The 26,613-nt window shown below is 42.2% G+C and overlaps 1 protein-coding gene across 1 annotated transcript in view; it reads right to left on the bottom strand.

The window, feature by feature from the left end:
• Positions 1-26,613, bottom strand: part of VPS41 (VPS41 subunit of HOPS complex) — a 192,154-nt gene that overhangs the window by 48,895 nt on the left and 116,646 nt on the right. Inside the window, exons 8-15 of the mRNA XM_075271178.1 lie at positions 20,203-20,322; positions 17,285-17,431; positions 14,871-14,937; positions 10,238-10,332; positions 6,061-6,190; positions 2,781-2,896; positions 1,373-1,429; positions 1,112-1,173 (exon numbers count right to left, since the gene is read on the bottom strand). Coding sequence (XP_075127279.1) covers positions 1,112-1,173; positions 1,373-1,429; positions 2,781-2,896; positions 6,061-6,190; positions 10,238-10,332; positions 14,871-14,937; positions 17,285-17,431; positions 20,203-20,322 — 794 coding nt within the window. The remainder of the gene's footprint in view (positions 1-1,111; positions 1,174-1,372; positions 1,430-2,780; positions 2,897-6,060; positions 6,191-10,237; positions 10,333-14,870; positions 14,938-17,284; positions 17,432-20,202; positions 20,323-26,613) is intronic.

Genomic DNA, 26,613 nt, shown 5'->3' with positions numbered 1-26,613 from the left:
CACACGTCTGACTGGTAACACCTAGTTGTCAATTTATTCATATATATCTAGGAGGAATAAGAGAGGAATGGTAATATGCAAAGTTCTTAGGTGCACCATAAGGTAGAATAAATATATTGGGAGTACACTGACTTTTTTTAAAAGGATTCTTCAAACCTGAAGATTGAAGGCCCATCCTTAGGACAGATCATGAATAGCAGAAATATGGTGGGCCAGCACCAGGCACCTCCACTATCAGGCTTCATATACAACCAATAGTGGTGGTGTGAGATATAGGAATCCCTCTGATATGATATTATTGAACTATCCTAACCCTAGGCCATCAATAACAAAAGTCTAGGAGAACCAGTGTAACAAATAGAAATTACCTCTATACATAGTGGAGACTGCCACCCTATGTTTTGTATAACTTCCAAAGCAAATTATACTTAGAGTCATAACTATGGCTAACTTTCTGTCTGTAACCATTTAACTGGTTGCAAGACATTCTTACATCACATATATGTAGGTCTAAAGCTGCAAATATACAAGAGACATCTGAAAAGTATCAACTACAGAACAACTTACAATGGCTGGGGTTACAAACGTAACCCTGGCCATTGCAACATGCACTTATATACTTCACTAATTTCTTTTTTATAGGTTTATATGGAAAAAGCCAGGAGCGTAGCTATAGGAGGGTAAGAGTTACTACTGGACCCTGGAACCTGAGGGGGCCCCTACTGCCACACAAAATCTACTTCTATTCTAAATGGCACATAATATTAATGCGCCCCATTACAGATTTTGTATTGGGGTCCGGGAGTTTCAAGTTACACCTCTGGAAAATGTTGTGACATCTTATACATAGCCTACGTAGATTGCTGCTATGTTCCTCTGAACAGAACAAACTACTCCCCAAAACTTGGTAGAACAAATAGTCGTACATGTGTAGAATGTGTCATTCCATAGTCAACTAGGTATAAAGATATTGGATCAAATTAAATTAAAATCAGAGAACCCCTATTTTTTGCTACTCATGAGAAGATACTATTCTACTTCTGAACCTTTTCTACAGAAATAATCTACAAAGGCCAAGACTCCAGGAAATAAAGCAATGCAATATTATTACCTGGCAGCTATTTCATAATCTTTCTTCTCCACGAGATGTGCTATATAAGCTAAGCCAATTTTCTGAAAGATAAAATACGCATAAATACAAGGACAAGAGCATTTGTGCAACATCAAGTACTGAACTGTTACAGCGAGGAAGCGTTTCATTAGTGCACACATTATTTCTATGTCTTTCACAGTTTTATTCTGCCCATGATAGCAGAATTTATAGCTTGGTAATAAAAAGTAATTAGCAAAAATCACAGTCTGGGAAACTCACCAAAACCTCGTGTCTCTTAATGTTCTTCTGACTAATTTCTGCGGCCATCAGAGCTTCCTTAAATGGAGACATCAGAGGGGAAAAAATCATTAAAAACCAATAACAAATTAATATTCAGCAAAATGTAGCATGTGGATAACTAAAGTAAATTACCATAATTGTTTAGCTCATTGGGGAATACTGTATGCATCACAGGGTTTACTGGCTAGTAAAATGATAATATAGCAATGCTAAGCATATACAGAAGATTGCCTCTGGTTTACTTATACATTTGGCTGTTTAATACACAAGATCAAGGCACTTGCAGTGAAGACAGCGATGTACAAGTCTTAAAGACACCAAAGCATTAATAGGAAAGGTGAAAAAGGGCGGTCAGTGAGGTCTCACCATAGATACCTTCACCAATTATACAATGTACATGACTGGAATAAGAAGGCTCTGTAAATTTTGCAGCGGCCATATTAGAGTACTGCATCTCTGATGCCATTAGCTTCAATGGAGAACAGTACTCTGACACAGCCACAATACACTGTACAGAACCTTCTGCTTTCGGCACAATATACTGTATAGTTCCAGTTCATGGGGGTGCTGGTTGTCAGACTCCCACTGATCTGATAATGAGGACCTTTCTTAAGGATAAGTCTTGAATAAGAAAGTATAAATATGTTTATACAGCTTACCATATGAGAAATGCAAAGTTTTTCCAACTGGCAGATAAATGATCAGTTGTAGAAGGTGCACAAACACCTATGACCATCGGGAGGAGGTACAAATCCAAAAAGAGATATAAAATGGAATGCAGTCTATTGCCATAAGTTACAATCCATTTTATTTTAACAACAAATAAAAAAAAAAGTGGATTTTAACAGATGGTGCTGAATTTTCAACTTCATAAGTCATGAATTTCTGAACATGCTAAAACTTTGGAGAACCCCTTTAAAGGAGTTGTCCCATGGCTATCCTCTTTCACAGGATAGAAGATAAATGTCTGATCATGGCTAGTTCCGTCTTTGAGATCCCCAAAATCTCGAGCACAGGGGTCCCGTTCCACTATTTCTAATAACTGCAGCTGAGGAGGCCAGACCTGCTGTTTCTCTAGTCTTCCCTACAGCAACTCCGATGCTCACTGGTGTCACTGACTCTCCTCTACTCCCAATGCAGGTCCATTGAGTAATGTAGAGCCAGTCATGTGACAGAGGTGGACAGTCAGCAGGGGAGGCAGAGAACCAAGGCCCCCAGCTTCTCTAGGTGCCCTCCAAACAGGTAATAAATGGGGCTCTGGAGTGTATATTAGTAATAAAGCTTAAGCAGTGCACTTGTAAACTTTATTATTCCCTAGATTTCCCCTTAAAAATACAATAGGCAATCCAAAAAAAGTACAATAGGCAAAGAAAAACTTTAAAAATACCTCATATTTCTTTCGCCCCAATAGCCAGTCAATGTGGTCATCTTGGTCACGCTCCTTGGCTACAACAACATCTCTTGGGCTTATTATATAAAAGAGTGATTCACCTTCAGAATACTCTATATAAGTGGAAAAAAAAAGAAGAAGAGAATCTAGTTAGTGACGTATAATATCTACATAGATTAGCAGCACTCACATCACTGGCCACAAAACTCACACACAATCGGGTCAATTACATAGGAAGTCAAATAGCCTATGGGTGGAAAGAAGAGGAAACCTACACAAATATGAGAAGAATCAGTCACTCTGGACTCTTATGACAGCAAGGATAACATGTGTGGAGATTGTCACAGTACCAGATAAAGTTGTCAGAGGCAATATGACCTTTCAAGAACCAACTTAATTCCATGTCTGGAACAATATAATGTTTGAAAGGCAACTGAATCGGCCATTTATACTATAGTCTATGAAGTGATTTTTCCTCTAACCACCACCTACCTATATCCACAGGATAAGTGACTGATCACCAGGGGTCTATTAGGACTATTAAGACTTCCAACAATGAGAACAAAGATACTCGACTTTCCTGTGCAAATGGAAGCCTGTACTTGTCCATCTCTGTCATTCTTATGGATGTGAATAGAATGGTCATGCATGCACATTAGTGCTCCATTTACACAGGGGACTTGGGGGACGCCGGTTTTTGTGATCTCTATACATAAGGTATAAGTGTCGCTATAGAGAAATGTTTTACATTTATGGATGACTAGCAGTTACCCACGACTTCGTCTGCGGGTTGGCGGTGGCGTTGAACCGCTTATGTGTCGTCGTCGTCCCCATCTCTGCCCCCAGTTCCTTGTCCCTCCCCCATCTTTTCCCCTTAGTTTCGTGTCACCCCATCTCTGCCCCCAGCTTCATGTCCCCCCATCTCTGCCCCCAGTTTCTTGTCCCCCCATCTCTGACCCCAGCTTCTTGTCCCCCCATCTCTGACCCCAGCTTCTTGTCCCCCCATCTCTGCCCCCCCATCTCTGGCCCCAGTTTCTTGTCCCTCCATCTCTGCTTCCAGTTTCTTGCCCCCCCCCCCCCCCCATCTCTACCCCAGCTTCATGTCCCCCCCATCTCTGCCCCCAACTTCATGTCCCCCTCCTACATCCGCCCCAGTGTAGTAGCACTCACCTTGGCCACGCTCCCTCGCTGCTGCTCTCTCCGCTCGCTATGTGCATATAGTTCTCGGGCTGCTGCCTCTGTGTGTCCTATATGCGGCAGAGCAAGGCCCGCCGCATATATGAAGCCGGGCTGCGCTCTGCTTCATATACGTCACACACAGGCAGCAGCCCGAGAAATATGTGCACTGAGCGAGCGGAGAGAGCGGCAGGGAGCGTGGCCAAGGTGAGTGCTACTACACTGGGGCCGATGTAGGAGGGGGACATGAAGCCGGGGAATGTGGTTGATCCCTGGGGACACCCCCTTCCCCGGACACCCCTTCCCCCCGCTGCACTGACCTGTATGTGGAGTATCAGGTGCAGCAGCCTCCTCCGTCCGCAATGTGTGCAGGTGGCCTAGTATAGCTGCGGCTCCGGGACGATGTGGGCTGCCGCCATCTTGTTCACTGTGTCCCTGCACGCCCACATTCAGCCCCCAATCTATGGTGCCGCAGCCCTGGCTCTATAGCCCGCCCACAGCCTGCCATGCACCAATAGGTGGTGTGTGGGGTACGGTGGCGATTTGGGGTGAGTGACCCACATTTGAAGTAGCCTACTACCTTTTCCTGGCAAGTGTGTGTGTGTGTGTGTGAGAGAAATTTCCCCAAAATGCATTCAGCCGTTTGGCTGTGATTGAGGAACAAACATCCAAACACACAAACATCCAAACTCACATACTTTCACCTTTATAATAGGATTCAAACTCATAAAACAGTTAAGATAAAAAGTTGAAAGGCTAACTATTCTGGTATATTTACATGAAAAAATTGTGACCAATAAAGGGTAACTACATTTTCAACTTTTTTTCACCATTAATCAATATTGCAAAATGTATTAAAGAGGACCTTTCATATATTTCTATATACTGCTGGAAAGGCTTTCCAGATCAGTGCCCGGTGTAAAGTGCCATCGGTCCCGTTACCGTAGCGCTTTAGTGTCAGAGGGTGTTTCTGACAGTTAGCCAGGGACGCCCTTCTGCCCAGCAGCGCCTATCGCGCTGTACTCACACTGCTCACACAGCTCGTCCAAAGAAGAGTGTTATCAGGAGGGGAGGGGGCGTTCCTCCCCAGTCTTAGAGTACAGCGCGACAGGCGCTGCTGGGCAGAAGGGCGTCCCTGGCTAAGTGTCAGAAATGCCCTTCTGACTGTAAAGCGCTACTTTACCAGGACCGATAGCGCTTTACACCGGGCACAGATCGGGAAAGCCGACAGTGCACTGAATTCAGCACACTGTCAGCTTTCCAGCAGTATATAAAACTGCATGTTCCCGATCTGATGAAAGGTCCTCTTTAAGGATCTCTGCAATATATTTATTACACAAAAATGCTTTTTTAGCTATTGAGGCTACTACACTGATAATTCACTCTTAGTAGTAAATGGTGGTGATAAAACAGATCAGCAGCTTGTAGAGGGATCAGATTAAATATACTACGGAGCAGAGAGGAGGGATCTGTTGGGGAGGGGGGCTCATGAAGACCTCCAATACTGCTATCATTAACCCTGCCAAATGGCAGAATCTGATGCCATTAGGTTCTGCTAAGGGTAATGATGGAAAGTTTTCATATCAAACAAATTCAATACAACACAAACATGCTTGCAAAAACCTTGGCTTGCATCATTTACAAAACAACAAATAGGATATGTGATAAACATATTGAGAGTATAGCAAGGTCATGAAATCATGTCTGAAAAGCTGCATCAAGGGTTAGGCAAGAAAATGGTCAGATCCCAGCAACTATGGTTCAGTGGTAACGCCTAGTACAGGTAGATGGTCAGGGCAAAGGGCAAGGATCACAGGTCACGTTCAAGCCAGTGGTCAACTCGAGTAGCAGGCAGGACGTGAACAGCAGGTCATAATCATGAATGTACCAAGGGCCAGAGCAGCATACTAGAACCTTGTTGCTTAGGCAGGGCGGCTGCTAATGAAATTGACTTTTAAAGGGGATAGGTGTGCCTGCCCTATGGGCAAGTTCAGCATTAGCATGACTAAATGCCTGTGTAAATCAGTGACTGCGCCAGCTAGGAGAGGTAGCATGCCGGCAGGTGCAGAAAGCCGACCCTACAGTGCACAATACAACTTACCCAAACGATAATCCCGACACTCATTCTCCTGAAAGCCCCGGACTGTTATAGCATCTGAAGAAACTTCTTCACAGGAATCTGCCAAAGGCTGGATAATATCAAGTCGAGGCCTGGCACAAAGCTCTTTATCCTGGAATAAATGGCACAGTTTTTGCAGTGTAAATAAAACCATTTCACGCGTTTTATCCATTATTTTCCACAACATAACTTATGGCAGTGACCACATACCATGACCATGCTGCGGTATGTATTACTTATGTATTATTAGCTCATATGTGCTAACCCTACCCACAGTCTATACCAGTGGTGCCCAATATGTCGATCGCAATCTACCGGTGGATCGCAAAGGAAGTATGGGTCGATCGCGTGACTTTTTTTTTTTTTTTTTTTTTTTTTTTTATTATTATTATTTTTATTATTATTATTATTATTTTTATTATTATTATTTTTATTATTATTATTATTATTATTATTATTATTATTATTATTATTATTATTATTATTATTATTATTATTATTATTATTATTATTATTTGAACCAGCGCAGGAGAGCTGCTGCTCTCCTTGCTGGTTCAGACGTCTACATTTCAGCGTAGGCGGCGTCATCATGCCGCCTGCGCTCATACGCAGACGTCTGCCAGGAGAAAAGGATGCAGCGGGAGCAGCAGCAGCATCAAGGTCTGTAAGTATGAGAACTTTATGTTTGTTTGTTTGTTATAATAGGCCACTACCTGCTGAAGTATTCCCAGCAGGTAGTGGCCTATTTACCAACCTCCCCGGATCTGTTCACTGCCGCCCCCGCTTCCCCTTGTACTATAGGCCGCGGTGGGCGGTAGTGAATAGGTCCGGGCCAGGCCGCGATCGCACTACCGCGATCGCACTACCGCTTTTCAGACCCCCCACCCCGAGTATAATCGAAGCCCCAGGGGAGGTGAGAGAACATAATAAACAATCTTACTTACCTCTCCAGGATCCGATGTCAATCTGACAATGCTGCGGCCCAGGCCCTGCCCACAGGCCCAACTCACAAGAAGTTGGGTAGTAGATCTTTTGACTGGGTCATTTTATAAGTAGCTCTTATGCGGAAAAAGTGTGAGCACCCCTGGTCTATACACTACAGTATAAGAAGATCAGCCTAAAGCATGACGTTATAATAAATCTTATATGGATTTACTGTAACCCTGGTCGTCTATTTTATGCAGGAAAAAAAATGTATTTATATTATTGCCTATCCTACAAATTCAAATTCAATACTTTGATACAATTGTCAGATTTTAAAAATTTATGATGTTTATGCCAGCTTACCATAGCGATCAAAAGAATATTAAGTCCAGTGCAAAAATATCAGCTATAATAAAGACTACTGTCCCTGTATCATGTGTTACTACGATACTGTATACTTGTTAATGTGAGATACTAAGTTACTACGGAGGCCCGCTGAATGCAGTATCATGACCTGCTTTGCCCTTAGTGTCTTCACTCTCCACATTTAGTACAGACACCACTAAAATGTATATTGTAAGCAAAATGGATGACAAAACCCTCTTCATCAGAGGTGCAATAATAGAACTGACTTTTTTCTCCATTATCAAGCAGAAGTACAGCGGTCCCACAAGATACAATAGCTGCAAGCTTTATTTCAGCATTTACAGTATACAATGACTCCTAACCATTACTTAAAACTAATTTTAACTTAAATTGCCACAAACGCTGCCAAGCTGTGGGGGACATATTTGATGGAAAAATCCAACCAATGGGTAAAACACATTCCACTCAAAACTCCAACGAATCAGCGCATCATAGTAAGGACAAATGTCACCAGTGCATACATTGGCTGGCTGTCTAGTACAGTACTATATATCATGTATGGCAATACAAAAAATCCCCTCATATTAAACTTATGACCACAAGAAATCCAACTAGCAGTCCCCAGCAAAAAGACGATCATGTATAGGGATCTCTACAACACATTTCGCCAACTTGGAAGTGGATCCTCCTGAGGACGTCAGGGTGGTGAAACGCGTTGAGATGGTTCCTCGACACTGTAACCGTCTTTTTGCTGGGGACTGCTAGTTGCTATTCATCATCATGTCTACAGGTCTTACTTTATTAGTAGCCTGTGTGTGATTTTGTGGATATTTTCAGTGTTTGTTGGGTTCAGTATTACCATTGTGTATAGGGACTATACCATGACAGTTACTTATAAGATCTGTATTTGGACTTTATTATGGTTACTTTTTATTGAAGTTGATGTTATATGGACTATTCTCCTTTAACAACTATATGTGGTATCTTTCTCTGATGATCATCTGTGTGAATATTGATTCATTTACTCTTGCCAGCACTGTAGTGCACACTGTGTTATTACATACATTATAGCACCTTCAGTTGAGGGCTTTTTGTTACACCTGGCCCATGTATCTCTTTTTAACCACTATGTATTTCTATGTATTTTCTTACTCAATAAAATTGCTATATTTTTTATATAGATTTTGTGTTTATTCAAGTCTTTCTTGCTGTATATCATGTATGTCTTATATGTACCATTTGTTCTATGTCCTTCCAGCAGCTGTTTTTGACTTTGAAATCTAAAGACTTTACGATTTATGTTTACTAGCATCTGCCTGCAACTTCGTCTGCGGGTTGGTGTTGACGCTGAGCCGCTTAGATTTAGCCAATTGCTGTTGTGGATGATCAGCCTGCTCCCGCGTATCAGCTCTGCTACATCGCTGCATATGCGCAGCATACTGAGTTGTATGTACATCTCTGCATATGGAGAGCGTAATCGGCTGTGCTACAGCATAGCTTAAGCTCTGCTACATCTGGCCATTTGGATTATAGGGGTGTTCTTATGTCAGTGTGTGAGCAGCTTCTGTGTTACAAAGGGCTGAATGCATGTTGCCGATACGTGCCAAAGTTCGATCAGCCTGCTCCCGCTTCTCGGCTCTGCTACATTGCTGCATATGCGTAGGATACCCAGCTGTATGTACATGTTTGCATGCAGCACTGCGTAAGCTCTGCTATATCTGGCAATTGTGATTACAGGGGTTTTGTTATGTGACTGTCTGAGCAGCTTCTGTGTAACAAAGGGCTGAACGGATATTGCGGAAATGTGCCAAAGTTCTCCTCCTCCCCCATCAGAGGCAGAACAACACATTCCCCGTCGTACTCACTGAAACCTGAAACTCTACACCCGATATACTCCTCTTGTCCACACACAGACTGCATGTTCTGTCGTCTCCTGATCTTCCATGAGACTCCATTTTCTTTCAGCTTTCACACTGTCCAGCTTCATCCTATATAGCCCCGCCCACAAAATAGTGTGTAGCTCCGCCCACCGTCTAGCATGATCCTATCCTAGAAAGGCTGAAGGACCTGTGATGATGTCATCACAGGTCGTTTAGTATTGTGTGAACCTAAATTCCTTCACTGCAGTCGTGTAGTGACGTCATTTACCGGGATAAAAAGTAGCCTATGTTTTAATCGGGGTACCTATCTATGTATGTGGCAAATTTCATGCAAATCCATACAGCCGATTTTGCGTGATTGAGGAACAAACATCCAAACCCACAAACTTTCACATTTCTAATATTAGTAGGAAGGATAGGATAGGATCAATTGTACTGGATTATTTTTCCTAAAGCTTCATTTTTAATTAATTCGGTGACATTTGGTACCATCAGACCACAATAGTTTCAAATTACTGGTAAATTAATGGTAATCTCAGAACAAATTAATATTACAATTTTAGAGTCCACTGTACACGAAGGGAACCAGTCGGCCGGCTCATGTTGCCCTAAGCGCAAGCAAGCATGACTCAATGTCTGATTTCCAGATTACACTTGAAGGTTGTTTTACTCTGAAGAATTGTCCTTTCAGAAAATACATAAAATACAAAAGTGCTGGGCTCTAGGAGAGGTGTCCAATAGGCGGCTTCCCTACAGCTTCTCCCCACCCGTCTAAAGGGAAAACAGAGCTAACTTCATCTTTCCCCGATCACATGAACCCCATAAGAGCAGTATTGCTTCTCTCCTTATGTAAACCACTGACTCCTCTTTGTTACTCTTTATCAACAGGATATCTTATATATACCCCCAAAATAAGAGGTTTGTCTGAGGAGAGTCACCGATCAGCATATAAGAGTACTCTTAAATGGTGTGTAGAAAGAGGTGATTACCGTATTAGATGTCTCCTTTACATAGAAAAGCATCACAAACTGGTCACAGAGAGGCGCCACTCCACTAATGAAGAATTCTGTATCAAACTGTGACACTAAAAAGAGAATTGAAAAAAGTTAATACATAATGAAGACCTGAATTAAAGGGGCTTCTAAAGCCTTTAAAAAACTACTAAAAAGTACATGTCATGCTAACAATGCCGACATATTGAAAAACTAATTATTTTTCATTCTTATCTTGTCCAGTCCTGTGATGCACCTTTGTTTTGATGCTGCCAGGGCTTGCTGTGGAATCACCAATAGAAAGGACCACAGTTTCCATGATTCACAGGCACTATGTAGAGCTGTCTACATGCCCTTCTCTTACAGCTTGTAAGGTAGTGCTGTGGTTACTCAATGTCTGTTCTGCCATTCTTTTGTTTAATGACACTACATTGGCTGAAAGAGCTGGAGGACTCCAATTACAACTCCCTACAGAGTGTCCCATTTATTAATGGAACATTTCTCACTGCTGCTTGTCTAAAGGGACTTGGAATCACCACCTTTGAACTCTGCTTTCAGAATTAAGTGGATAAAGGCACTCCTATCTGTATGGTGTTATTTGCTGCCCATGATGATTCCAGGGGCAGTTGCTCCAAACTGCTATGTTCCACACTACTCTTGTACGCTGGCATGAAAACCAGAACACAATGCCAGATTTCAGCTTGGTCCTGTCACACAAAGAAGAGAGAAAGGAAGGAGGGCTTATCAAAGCAAAGTGGGGCTTATTGGGTTGCAATCTGAAGCACTGAAGGCAGCTCCATTGCTCCAAACTTGAATATTTTGAAATAAAAGAATATCTTCACAACAGAGGCCCAGATTTTCATGAAAAAAAAAAAAAGATGTTACATTCGAGTGAGCCTGGCCTACCTAATGACGTTGCTGGTTTAATATGCTTCACCCTTTTGATAGACTCCCTTTAGTAACTACGAGTTGTACATCGAGTTGAAGCATCCGATATTTGATGTACATGTTGGAAGCATATGTAGAGGGCTCAGAAGTTCAGCCCTCTTCATATGGGGGGGGGGGGGGGTGTTACAGGCTGTATTGGTCAGCAGTTAATTGCAACTGCGGCATCTAAACCACCATCATCATCACCTTGTAACAGATCAAAAAACCTCAAGAATGACACAGAAGGAAAACATCAATTGTTATGACAGATGGATTCCTATTAAAGGCTACCAGGCTTTTCATTTTAGAACTTTCATTACACCCATCCAGAGAAAGCAGAAAGTGGAGTATAATATATTGCCATACTGAAGTACTGCAGTATATTACCTAGGGAATATCTCCCTAGGGTTCAAACCCCATTGGACGGGGAGGGGAAGAGACTAAAAAATGCAAACTACTGATGCAAAAAGTGTCTCCATTACAGCTGTTGGAAATCTTACCCAGTCAATCCCAATAGTCCTCAGTGAATGTGGACATTACACACAGTATTACAGCATGAAAATGGTCAGGCAACAAAAAATAACTGAAGATTCCTACTGTTCCTTTAAAAGAGCAGATATATGAGGCAATGTGCCAAAATATCATTCATCCAGAGGCTACATGATGGAGAAAAGCTTCCAACACACTATATCACAGACTGAAAATTGGTCTCGCTTCCCACACTTTGAAGACACCGAGCGCACTAAGTGTAGTATGAAGATTGGTAATTGGATTTTAAACAAGTAAATGTTGATATAGACCATGTGGCCTCTCACCTTGCAGGGTTGTAAACTGTCACAACACTTGAAAAAGCGTATCAGGTGAGGGTGGCAGCAGTTCAATCCGTCACTGGAGGACCGGGGGAGTAATGGACAGGAGTAGAGGACCAGGGGTCTGTTCTGAAAAAAATGCGCTCTCTGGTGTATAGAAGAGGATGGTAGACCAGGGTCTAAACTCAAAATTTATTGGATAATGTATAGCACAGCACACTGCACGACGCGTTTACAGCCTCACAATGGCCTTTTCTCAAGTGCAAAGAAGAAAAGCTCTCATTTGAAAGTCCAAAGGGTACCTATTTCGAAGTTCCCTAAAATTCTTAAGTATTTCTACTCCAATTTCTCTTGCTTGGTAGCTCACAGGTTCATGCTGCAGACAGGTGAATAGAAAAGACTCTGCATCTCTGAGAAGAATAACAACGTCCTGCAGTGTGTGTGTGTATAATATATATATTACACCGCTCTTCTATACACCAGAGAGCGCGGTTTTTCCATAACAGACCTCTGGTCCTCTACTCCTTTTTTTTTTTTTTTTTTTTAATGTAGATTGTGAGCCCCACATAGAGCTCACAATGTACATTTTTCCCTATCATTATGTTTTTTTTTTTGGAATATGGGATGGAAATCCATGCAAACACGGGGAGAACATACAAACTCCTTGCAGATGGTTTTATGCCCTTGGCGGGATTTGAACACCAGGACTCCAGCGCTGCAAGGCTGCAGTGCTAACCACTGAGCCACCGTGTGGCCCCTCTCTGGTCCTCTACTCCTGTCCACACTTTGCTTAGAGACTTAACACAGGATTCAATCTTCAAAAGAATGTGAAAATTAAGAATCTCCGTGAATTTACATGAGAAGTAACACCGAAAGTGTAAAATGGCCAAATCAAAAGCATTTACTACAATATAAGTGTCACATTTTAATTATCTGCTATAATGAATGATAAAAACAAACAGACATTGATGTCACCTGACCTGTCTTGCATGTAGCCAACAATGGTAGCTGAGCTGTCTGTATATCAATGTCAGCTGACCTGTCTGTTCATACCCATCAATGTCAGCTGATCTCTCTGTATATGCCTATTGATGTCAGCTGACCTGTCTGTATATACCCATCGATGGAATCTGTTCTGTCTGTATATACCCACCAATGGCAGTTGATCTGTCTGTATATACCCACTAATGGTAGCTGACCTGTCTGTATAAACCCATCAATGGCAGCTGAATATTTAGAACCATTTTAAATGGAATACACACGCTCCAATAAAAAGAGGAAAACATGTTAACTATAGAAAATCTTTAGTCCACTTAAAGGGGTATTCCCACCTCACATACTCAGCAGTCTTCATTCTTGTAAAATCTTCTTTCTTCCTGGTTGCTTGCATCATTTGGTGGGCGGGGTTTCACAGGCAACCTGCCGTTTAGCTCCGCCCCCAAATTCACGTGTAGCTCCGCTCACCCACATTGGACTATGAAGTACAGGCAGCAGCAACTCCATTCTGTGTTACATACAGACACTGCCTGTGTCTGTCATAATGAACACAACTGAATTAGCTAGCCTGATAACTGGGAGAACAGAAGAAATGAAAGCAGCTGCTCTCCTCTATCTGAGTGCAGGACCTAGGTCACGTGGTGTAGACACAGGAATAGCTAGATACACAGGCTTGCTCCCGTGCACTTAGCCCCTCCTCCCTCCCCCTGAGAGCAGCAGATACATCACTTGACTCATGAGCAGCTAAGTCAGGGCTGTGGCCACAAAGAATTGAATAAAGTAAGATAGTGGACAAACAAAGCAGTTTTGCTGAAGCAGTGTATTTAGGAAAAGTCTTACATCCACATTAACCAGCAGTATAGATAGGATCCTTGTGATGGGACAACCCCTTTAAGATACATTACTGTCTGCTCAAACTGTACAGTTAACATCCCTCTTGTACTGTGCAATGCTCATTGGCATGCATCTTCTTCTATGTTAATGCCTAAGGAGATAAGAATCGATGGCTCGTAAAGGGACAACAACCACAGAAACAAAAAGAAAAATAGGAATAAACCTGCTCACAATGTTTGCTAGCCTGAAGGTCTTGTGGAAATGTTGTAGAAAATAAAGGGGTTAAATCCCTTTTGAACTGTTCCATGTTTGGATGAGTGAGGGGCTTACACAAGGAGAGGGGCTGTATGTTATTCCTCTTATAGTGCAGACAGAGCAGTGGGGGAGTTTATCTGCTACAACCAGTGGAGCGAAAAGGGCTTTGTAAGACTTCACACACCTACATGGTGGTCTCTCCCTAAGGAGTGACAATATCACCATAATCTGGTCTAGAAGTCTCTCACCTCTGCCAAGTCAGTTCTCCCTAGGCTGTGCTGATGAGATCCAATCAGGTCGAAACGGCGGCGTCCACAGATGATACTCACTTGTCAAAATTCCGCATCATTGCAATAAAGTCTTGTTGGAAAGTCAGGCATGATGTTCAAGGGAGCTTCCCATAGAGGGCAGCATACAGAAGCAATGTTTCCCTATTTACATCCTGGGAAACATATTTGCATATTCTTCCCACAATCCCCCACAGTGGAGTGAAAAGGGCTTTGTAAGACTCCACACACATACTGTGCATGATGGTCTCTCCCTAAGGAGTGACAATATCCCCATAATCTGCTACAAATCTGCTGGTAGCCACACCAAACATGTTAGCATTCAGCTATGTGAGCACAACCAGATCAGAGCAACTATTTATCTTTTCGCTGAAGTTGGAGATATTAAAAATACTATTAAACACTTGGCTTTTCATGAATAAGTATCCCTTATCATTAGGTATATAAGTTAGTAGCAGTATATTTCTGCAGAAATTCATATTACATACAGTACTAAGGGTTAAATAATAGATCACATCATACCAATCTCAACGTAACGGCTGGGTAGGTCCCGCATTTCACTGGCATGTCGCTCCTTCACAGAACAGATCTGCAACAAAGACTAAGATATTAGCAGGTTCATCCAATGACCTCTGTCAGGGTCTGGGGTTGCTAGTTGGGGTGGCATAGACACACAAGTCCAGTTTCTTTAGTCCAAAACAAAGGTAGAGTTTATTTTCACTCAAAAAAGTAGTGCAGCAACAAAAACAATACAAAAATAAATACCTGCCTGGCTAGGCTCTAACTAAACATAGAATAGGTTACCTCACCTAGAATAACAGAAATACAAAAGCCAGTAGAATCATTCAGGACACAGCTCCAAAAATATGACCCCTCTCTTTCACTCTCCAGCCAAGCTCTGCCAAAGTGTTGCTGCTGGAGAACTTCTTAAGCCTCCTTGACGAGGAGACTCTCTGCAGCTGACTTGCTGCCGAACATCCCCAAAGTGTGGACTGGAGGGGGGTGGAATGACAGGTCCCACTACCAAGCTACTTGTCATTCCTAAAAATCCAGCCCAGTACTGAGCATTTACCAAAATGTTCAGCAGACGAAAGTTGTCTGCCGAGAACAAACATTCCTGGAGTTTTCTCATCTCACCCACCTGAGTAGTCTGGGTGAGATGTACACCCCCTCCATTAGCTGACCAGCCATCGGCTTACACCTCTTTGTGGCCCATTTAACCCAGTGTCATCTACAGTCAGTGCAAAATACAAATAATCCACTTTTTTAAACAAAATTCACAAATCTCACAATTTTGCTGACAGCAGCTTGTCCTTATTTTCAGCTATGTGCTATATATACACACACCATTTACCGTATATACTCGAGTATAAGCCGACCCGAATATAACCCGAAACCCCTAATTTTACCACAAAAAACTGGGAAAACTTATTGACTTGCGTATAAGCCGAGGGGGGAAATGCAGCAGCTACTGGAAAATTTCAAAAATTAAAATGGCCAGAATTTTTGGGTGCATTAGGTGCTGGGTGATGGGGAAGGGGAGGGGTTGTTTTGGTTGTCTGTCTGCCCCTTCCCTGAGCTTGAGGACTGGTGTTTTTTCCCCCTACTTGGAACTCAGCCTGGCTGAATGTAGGGTATCTGCAGTGCTCCTATTAACCCCTTCCCAAAGGAATGGGAGCACTGCAGATACCCTATATTCAGTAGACCGGGCACTTTCAGATACAGGGATACCTAATGTGCTTGTGTTTCACAGTCATTTTCTACTTTGAGGGCAGGTTCACCCCAGTGCCCGATCTCCGTTATACAGGTTTCCATTTCCTTCCCGAGAAAGGAAACGGAAATCAGTAGGCAGTTTTCAAACTCATTCATGGGTTTGAAAAGTGTTAAACGGTTAGGGTCTTCTGCTCTACGCGGCAAAACGTTTTTTTTTTTTTTTTTTTTAACCGGACACAAAGTCGGACATGAAGGACTTTGTGTCCGCTAAAAGAAAAAAACTGTTTCGCCACGGAGAGCAAAAGACGCTCACCAGTGGCCAATGAATGTCGGTTTCAGTCTTCTGCCGACAGAAAACGGAAACCTGCATAACAGGGATCGGGTGCTGGTGTGAACCCGCCCTTATATCTATTCTAGGGAAAGGAGTGATTTAGAAAATTATACATTTTTTTAAAACTTTTTTTTTTTTTTCCCACCATTTTATTACCCCCCCCCCCCCCCCAAAGTGTATTGCCGTCTATGAGAGATTCTCTACATTACTATTACGGTCATAGACCAGCCGCAATAGTAATATAGCGATGACAGGCCTGGGAGCCTTCATTAGACTCCCGGATGTCATCAGAACAGGTCGGCTCCTGCGATATCGCCGCGCAGGAGCCGGCCTACAACTTTAAATGTATGGGGCCAGTGGGGACCGGCCCCAGGGCTAATTTTAATCTTGGAGGGGGGGGGGGCAATCTCCAGAGGGCACCCCTGCTGTAACTCTTACAGCGGAGATGCCGAAGCAGCTCCGACATTACCCACTGTAAGAACTTACAGCGGAGGTGCCGGTTTCTATGGCGACCGTTCTGCAGTGGTGCCATTACACTTATGCTCAGTTCATACATGCTGATGTGTTCCGTCCGTAAGGGTCCGCATGAGGACCCCTACAGATGGAACACAAGCAGAACTGCAAGCGCTGTGCAGTTCAAGCGCACGGGCCCCATAGACTATAACGGGGTCCGTGGGCCTGCAGTGCACTGCCCGCTAGGTTTCTACTAGAGTTCAAGTCTCCATACGAGACTCTGTCTAAGACTCCACTTAAAATATGCAGGGTTCAGCAGAACCGTGGGTTACAGTGTGTAACCCTTTTCAAGCGAACATGGCCTCCGTCTTTTGGGTCCGCACGCAGAGTGAAAGAGTGTGAAACTAGCGTAAAAAGTGACATTTTACTAATCACGTACCTTAACAGATTTCCCCCACCCAATGACAAGCGTCAGGTTATCCTTCCAGAAGAGGCTGCAGGGGTACATGTCCGGACGCAGGGTTTTGTCTTCCCTGGGCACATTTGAAATCCTTTGTCTTGTCATGACGTCTATTATTTTGACTCCCTAAAAAAAAAAAAAAAAAAAAAGGCAAAAAAAGCTACAGCGTTAAATACATTTTAAATAAGCAAAAAGAGAATAACAAAAAATCCCTACTACATTGTATGTGACTGTATGCATAAAATGTTGGTCTTTAACAAGAACTTTAAACCATTTCACTGCCAGGTCAAATTTCTGTCTTTTAATGTATTATTCCCCCACCCCATCTATATACTGTATTCTTGTCATGTAGAGACCTGGCATATTGTAAAAAATTGCCCCCATTGTTGCCATCTTCATACAACTTACAACAGTTGCTGCTTGTGGCTAAAAGTCTGACCCTGAGATACACAACACCTCCTGATAATAAAACGTGAAGAGGATAGAGTTCATACCTGTTAAATGCATGGCTCTTACCGTATGTGACAAACAAGTACATATGTGGGTCACTAGTACCAGAATGTAGTAAACGTGTCTGGCACAAGCAGGGAGTTGCCAGTGATGCTGGAACTACAAAGTCTCCAGAATTTAAAAATCCCCGCTGTGTCCCTAAGCACTGTGACATGCAAGGCCGACACAAGGACAGGTGAGTGTATGGAGGTTGATGGAGTCATAGGCTCTGTATGAGACAAGGTCAACAGATGATGATGACCAAGGCCCAAATAAAGGCGACCACACAGGAAAACAGAGAGCAGTTCATCTAAGAATGGAGAACCCTGAGCCGGTACAGACTGAGCGCCCACAACCTAGAGATCGAAACAGGCCGACACAGGCAGTCCTACAAACCACGGGTGAACAGACTGTGCCGACACTGCGACCAAGGGTCTCTAGAAGACGAGACCCACTTCCTGCTACACTGCACCAAATACTCAGCCGTGAGGGCCATCTACTACCAAAGACTCTCTGTCCACATCCCAGACTTCACATCTGCAGTCAAGAAGAGGAAACTCTACATCCTACTGGGTGAAGAGGAGACCACTGTGGAGATCACTGCCCAATACGTGTCCAGCTGCCACCAAACAAGAGGAAGATGAGACACATGGACTATCAAACCACCCACCCGCCATGGACTATTAAACCCACCACCCAAAAGACCTCTAAGCCCACCATCACCCATCTACCCCACACCCACACGCCCCAAACAAGAACAACGAGACCCTAAGGACACTCAAACCCTCAACCCCAACCCACGGACCCCGTACCCAACCCCCTCCATCACCCCCAACCTCCTTTTGCTTTGGCAACACCAAATGTCTTATTCTTAGGTAACACAAATAAAGCACATTTGTTATTTGTATGGAGGTTGATGGAGTCATAGGCTCTATATGAGAAAAGGGCAAGTGAGTGTATGAAGGTCGATTGTGTCATAGGCTCTATAGGAGACAAGGTCAGGTGAGTGCATGGAGGTTGGTGCTGTCAGAGCCTCTATATGGGACAAAGAAAGGTGAGTGTATGGAGGTTGATGGTGTCATAGGCTTTATATGAGACCAGGTCAGGTGAGTGTATGGAGGTCGGTGCTGTCAGAGCCTCTATATGGGAAAACTATTCTAGCATCAATCTGAGCCGTCGCTGTATCCACAAAATTCACTGTGTTGTGAATGTTTGCACAAAGTGCATCTACATGCTATAAGGAAGACACTTGAGAGATTACTAATTATGGAGTGGTGGGTAAATTCTGCCCCTCAGTATTCTAACCGTAAAGCTATACCACCCAACCTACGTTACATGGAAGGGTGGTGATATCTCATAAATTAGGGGTTCCAATACACCTCCCTATCCCTCCTTCACCTATCCAGTTCTGCACATTTTATAGTTTTCATGCATTTATAAAAGTAAAGTTTTACAGTAATCTTTTCCTCTTTTCTTATGCCCCCCTGTTTTCTCTTTCTGTATACAGTAAGCTCATCATACATGTGAATGTCCATCACTCCATCATGGAGTAGACTGGATATCTATTGGAAATTTAATTAAATAACCCACACTTTGATATACCAATACATAACAATCATCATAAACCAGCTATAAGAAATAAAAGGACTGAATTATTCATATAAAGCGGGCCAGGTCGGCTAGATCATTGACTAGGATTAGCCATCATGACGCTTTGTTGTGGCTCATGTGACTGAAGGAGAGACAAAGGCTCCTGCCAATGACTAAAAAGTGCCGATCCACGCTGACTATTGCTTCTCATTGAGACACACAGTCTGACACCTAAATAACAGCTTAGCCTGTTTTTGGTCGTATGAAAAGCAGAAAGCAACCAAAGCCATAAAGAGTCTTTCATCAGATTCTCAATGACATTTTTTATTGCTACAAAGAACATGATGGAAGAAAAACAGGGCCAGCAAAGGACAGAGCTCTTTGTCACGAGTGCTTTGCACTCTCCATGGTCGGTCCGTTCTATAGGTGATGATTCTATATGCCACTATGTGAACAATATTAGGAAACTTGGCAAATTACAAATACGTGTTTTGCCCAGATTCATAGCAGAGTCTACCTGCCTTACTGCTCATGTCTTTCATTACCATCTGGCCCAATGTCCCTTCTCCTTCACACTTTATATGCATACATACACTGCAGCTACCTACGTATGTAACATTTAAGATAACATGAAAACCCTCAAAATACAATAGTGCTTTATCAGCATTTAGCCTATGTGCAAAGCCTTATTTCCCTGCATAGGGAGGCCCACTGTCTGCCAAACAAACTATTTTAGTTTTAGCCACTAGTCTGCTTTCCTCTCCCCCAGTTAGGTTTATTCCACAGACTGTACAGAACAACAACTTAGCAACTCTTACCGAGTCATTAGCCCAGGCGATAAGATTTCCCTTCCATTTAAGATTGGTTATAGTCCCTTCTCCTTCGTGTAAGATGGTCGTCTTCCATCGGTTAAGCCAAGTTCTCTCATAAAGGATCAGCTAAAAAGAGATGGAAAAATGACACCAAGTAAACTTACAGCATTCATTTGGTGGTAGAAGTAACAATATATGTTAAGGTTTACAATTACACTACCGCTTCATTGACCAAAAAGAAACAGTAATAAATTCTGTAGAACTTTGACTGCACCCTATAGGTCTCCATACTCAGTTACTGACCCCCAATAGCGCGACTAAGAGTGGACTTAAAGGAGTATTCCCATGAACATAATCTTATCTATATTTGTAGATAATAGTTAAAGGGATCCTATCTTTTAAACACTTTTTTCTCCCTAACATATTGGAATAGCCTTAAAAAAGGCTATTAATCTCCTACCTTTCCTCATCTTCTCTGCACCACCGTTCACCTGTAATCTCGTTTTTCTCGGTATGTAAATGAGCTCTCTTGCGGCACTGGGGGCGGGCCCCAGCGCTCAAACAGCACTGGAGGCGTCCCCAATGCTGTCAAAGAACTCTCCAACGCCGCCTCCATCTTCTTCTGTAATGAGGTCTTCACTGCATCTTCTTCCGGTGGTGTCTTCTAACTTCTAGGCCTCAGGCAAGCCGACTGCGCATGCCCGCGGCCACAAGAAAAATGACCGCTTACACAGTATTGTAAAAGGCCAGCGAGTTGTAAAGATGTTATCTAATCATCTTAGTGGTGACAGTCTGCCGTCTTGATCAGTTACCAATATATACGACCACTAATGCAGAAACTTTCTATGGTATGGGACTTGTCAGGAACCCAGCTATGATTTCCTTATTGCAGCTGGGGTATCAGTCAGGGACACTACATGTATCAGAAGATATCCTGGCCATGATGAAGAAATCAGGTCTGATTTTCTGACCTTAGAAAGTTCCTGCATTCGTGGTTGTATCCACTGGCAACTAATCAAGGCAACAATACTGGACACTTAGAGAAAATCTGTAAAACTCTGCAACATGTTTAATTACTAATGTATGGAAAAAATGGGTAACTTAATTATTCACAAATTTTAAAATGGTTACGTACACGGGAATATGCCATTAAGAAAAACTGGTGCATTTTCTCTCTTTTCTTCATTTAACAAACATTACAGGGTTTTTTTCTTCTTAGCGTACAAAGATTCAGTAACTTGAATTATATTTCTATAAACCTCTCATACCTACTCTTTCTATGCTTTGGAGTCTAGTGGGTGGGCCTGTGTGACTGACAACCTCCCATGTACTACTGTGCAGACAAAAGGTAGGTTCACACTAGCGTTTCGGGACTCCATCCCATATTCAGCTTAAAATAGGTGGAGGAAAAAAGTCCTGCAAACAGGACTTTTCTCTCTTGCGATTTCAAGCGGAAACCAGCGACCCCATTATAGCCTATGGGATCCTTGAGTAACTGCTTTTTAAGCGGATAGAGTTTCCATTTTCTGGGTCCCTTGAAGAACATAAACCTGAACGCTAGCGTGAACCTACCAATAGACGCAGTCAATCACTGATAAGACCATCCACTTGATCACAAAGCCTAGAATGAGCAGAGAGTTAAACTTATACAAGTTATACAGAATCTTTTCTTACAATGCTATATAGGAGTCTACTTAACCATTTCTGTTCTGTATCAGGCTGCCTGCAGATTAGATTACATTTTCAATGTGACAGGTTCTCCTTATGGGTTAAATAACAATTATAAAATGTTGATAAAAAACTTGTGCATAAAGAGGATCCACAACTGTAACAATACTAACTCATCTAAAGAATAAAAGCTATAGCGTACACAAAACCGGATTACCACTAGATGGCGCCAGAGCACAACAATTAAGCTGTAAACTAACTTGAGCTGGCAACACTTAAGCATTTCCTATGCAGCACATAACATTGCAAACCTACAAGGGTAACATCTTGTAATTTTGTTTCTTTGTCCTACCGAGCTCATCTTGTGGGTGTACTGTAGATGGTACTTACACCCATGGGTGCCTGAGCAAAATCATTACTGTGCAAATGACTTTTGGTCGGATCTTGTGAACTAAGGTTTTAAAATATCTGTTCCATTTCACAGGGGTCATGGACAGAGGACATTTAATGCAAATTGCTAAAGTGTTACTACTCTAGAATTACAAATTGACTGAGGGTAAACTTAGAAGAAGAAAAAACAGGTTGTGCACTGCCAAACGAATAAAAATGGAAAATTAACCTTTAAGGTGGCAAATGCAGCAACAAATCCTTGAACAGTAAATGGCTGCCCCACTGGGACAAGGATCCCGCAGGATTAAGTCCTGACTTAACACCATCGGGTGAGCAAGTATCACATAAGGTGAACGGAATACAATTGCACTATGCTGACGTATCGGGCTGCGGTGTCTAGACGATAGACCGGAGATCTTAACCCCTTCATATTTCATAGCATTTCACAATACACAAGATGCTCATATCAATGTAATATGTACACCAAAGGCTGGAAGTATGGGGTGCATAATGGCCAAATATCCAGTCACTGAAATTCACATCTCATCACTAACTACAAAAGGGTTTCTTTAAGGTCCTGTTAGTAGAGATTTGTCTGAATGATAAATGCAAGACCTTAGATATGGGATTGAGGAAAAGTCACTTTATTTTATATATGTTCATAGAGATCAGAGTTGTCTATAGGCAATAGGAATATATCCTGTCCACATAGACCATCTGTACACACACGACACCCCTGCTAAAGTCTCTGCTAGCTGTCTGCACTCCAGTCATGTTCATCTGCCCTGGGAGTCCGTCCATTGTAAAACTATCCAAACCCCCCCATTAGATTCATCAAAAAAGGGACATAAAATGGTTAAACAACATATAACATAATCCGATGGATCCATCAGTTTTTTGCAGATAATTCACCCCCCCCCCTTTTTTTTTTTTTTTTTTTTTTTTTTTATTCCCTCTGAATATGAAAGGAGAAATGGATTGCAAAATAAACACAAATGGGTTACCATCCGTTGGTAATCCATTTGTGTTGACCTTCCATAGACCTCAATGTTAAAAAAAAAAACAAAAAAAAAAAACAGAACCCCCCCCCCCCCCAAAAAAAAAAAAACAAAAAAAACAAAACAGACTGATACACTGCTGTCTGCCGTGTACCCTTATTTTTTGAACGGATCAAAACTGTTTCAAGTCTGACTTTTGTCTCCATCCAAATGGTGGATACATGGCAGAAATTGTTCTAAATGCATGGAATCAATGTTTGTTTTTTTAAACAACCTTTTCTTATTGGTTTTTAAGATTTTTAGATGAATCACAAAAACTGATAGCGTATGGAGACATCAATGTAGACATCAAAGTAGAACACAACAGGTGTGTTGAAAATCCAATAAAGTGTGTGTGTTTTGCTTTAACGCTCTGGGAGTCAGTGCAGTGTCATTCCCATCCTCTGGTCACTTCCTCTTTGTCTTTACACCCTGGGTGGGCGTTGGGTTTCGCTGCTGCTCATCACTTCTCCGGTTGATCCAAACAACCTGCACTGTCAAACACTCTGAAAGAACTGTTGGAGTCGACAGAAGCCGGTTGCTCGGTACATTCCCTACTGGTTGATCAACGCTGATATGAACCCAGTCTTACCCACTTGTCTGTCCTTGATCTGCAGCCTACAGAATGTTGTAATGTTTATAGTCTGTAGCTTTAGGGGATAAGGCTCCTAATGGCTTCCGCTCTGTAGTTGAAGATGGCTTTTGTCTAAAGAGAACCTTTATATCCTCTGCCAAGTGCAGTTCTTTGTATCATTTAATAGCTGCTCCTCCATTGATTCTGATACAGTTAGAATTTTTTTCTCTAGCCCATAATGTTCCTTAACCACTTCCGGAATGCCCATTGGGATTTGATATCCAGAGAGTGGTTGTCTAGTTCTACAAAGATGTATCGGTACATCCTTGCAGTTTTCAGCAGCTGTACAAAATCACGCAGGGGGCTCCCAGAGAGAAGGGAAAGGAAAGTTTATTACCATCCCTGCTTATCCAATCGCTGTATACACAGCTATGGGCACCGCCATGATGCGGCTCCTTTATGACCCAGTGGTCACGTGATCCGCCGGGATAAGAATCTGTTACAGCTGCTGGTCCTCCAGGACCCAGCTCAGCTCTATGGTCATGGGCAGGAGGCTGTATTCCTCCTCCTACTGGGGCTAAATTTACCAGCTCCAGTAATAGGGGAAATCAGCCTCCCCCACCAAAATAAATAGTGGTCACAAGTTAAAAAAATATTTCTTTAAAAAAAGAAATCAATAATACGCCCTTATCACGGGTTTCGACATCGTACAAGATAAAAATTACCGTAAATGGAGGGGGAGGACTGTGGACATCATATTAAATAAGGTAACCAAAGCTTCTTACATTAGGGCAATGGGGAGGGTCTTCGTATACATAGGATAAATTCATCAAAATTTACTTGTGCAAATTTGAATAAGAGCAAAACAAAAATAACAAATCGGGTTCATGCGCCCAGGTCACGAAGAGGTTATAACAGTGCAGTACACATTAGCCGGAAAGAGTTAATTTAGTCTTTGTCCACTAATGGAGCATATGGATTTCTTGTTATTGATATAGAACACTGGGATTCAGCAGCATATATTATCGTGCACTTTTTGTCACATAAAAGTTACATAAGTGTATCTTTATGAGTATGTATATTGATGTGCCGTCATAATTGTGTGTGTCAGCAAGAGCACCAGCAAGTAAGCCAATGAAAAGACTGAACATAATGATCTCCTTCCTGCTCTCATCAGACATTAGTACTCTAAGCTTGTGCCCTATGGACAGGCCGTACAATGGTTAAAAGGGTTGTCTACTTCAGAATGCATACATTTTATGTACTATATTGGAAAAATAGAGAGTTAATAAGGGGGTCTCCAGTCAGGATCCTTTGTTTTTGGCCAGTGTGATGAAAAGCTATAAAGAGGGTCTTTCACTCTGAAGGACCAGTCCTGTTCAGCATTACTCAGACAACCCATTGACTTGTATGTAGACGGTAATGAATGGTTTCCCCATTGGTGGTGCTGCAGTAAACAATGAACAATAAGCCCATATTTAGATGGCTATGTCTGCCTTTTAAAACCCATATTAAGGATGAAAAGCCTATGAGTGCGGGTGTAATGACCTGAACTAGCAGCATCATAGGCAACTATAGTGGTAGAAGTTCAGGTCAGCAAACTCGTGGCCAGAATGGTATCTGCAGCAGGAATAGGAACTGTCACCCATCATAGGACAATGAATGACAGATGCAAATATAGCTCCCTCTGTCAGGAGTCCATATGCCTTCACCCAATGATAAAAATATGAAGCTTTGAAGTTTTGTTTTTTTACTTTTCTGAGGGATAAAAAAGCCACGCATGCAGTCCTGTTTCTTCTGTTACCAAAGAAAACAAACATGGAGGATAGAAAAATAATCTGTCATGTTTCCATTAGAGCCTGCTACAGTTACTGTCCGTTGCTGTTACCCTATCACAGATGACAGCAACAAGCATTAACCATGGGTGTGTAAACAAATAAGTTTCACTGAGCCCCCTACCCACCCACTGAGGTGTTACTAGTATAGAACTAGTACAAACACGGTTAAGTGACAATGGGTTATTTCTCAGACTTCCTTTGCTATCTTTTTGACCCCTTAATGCTAGAGGGGCCATGCAACCCAAAACGCACACAAGTGTTCAGAATAATTATAGAAAGAAAATGTATTTTGCTTGTAGCTTTAAACAGGTCAAGCTAAATCAGCCTGCTCAGCGGCATGCAATTCCAAAAGCATTTACACACTGACATTTCTAACAAAACACTGTGGATGTCTTCCCTGGCATTTTGCATCCCTGTGTACCTCACAAGCTTCGCCATCATTATTCGGAAAGCAAAGCATAAGCCCCTCTTAAAGGGTCGGTGTGAAAAAAAAAAAAAAAAAAGTCTTTAATACGTTAGACAGTCTGAAAAGACTCTAGTGTCTTATTTCTTTAAACACAAAGATTTACATTATTTCTTCCATAAGAAATTGATTTTCCCATATAGTATAGAATACACATTGTAAATGGCGAAAACAGCTTCAACTAAACAAATCTGACGACTTATAATAATGTACCTCCTAGGAGTAAACAAGCTAGTAATAGAAATACTATGCTTTACAACTACAATACGACAATTTTATAGGATTTCTTTTATCTGACTTGGTACTTGTAAGGATTGGCTTGGCATCAGAAACCCTTGGGTTATTTTCCCAAAAACCCAAAGCAACCAATTAGACATTAGTTAGCATTACTAACTGCACAGCGTGTAGTATACAAAAGATTTAATATTGCTCTTGGCAAAAGTGTCA

Source organism: Leptodactylus fuscus, chromosome 4 (assembly GCF_031893055.1).
Source record: "Leptodactylus fuscus isolate aLepFus1 chromosome 4, aLepFus1.hap2, whole genome shotgun sequence".
NCBI lineage: Eukaryota > Metazoa > Chordata > Amphibia > Anura > Leptodactylidae > Leptodactylus > Leptodactylus fuscus.
Note: the sequence above shows the minus strand (reverse complement) of the source record. Positions and strands in the feature narration are given on the sequence as shown.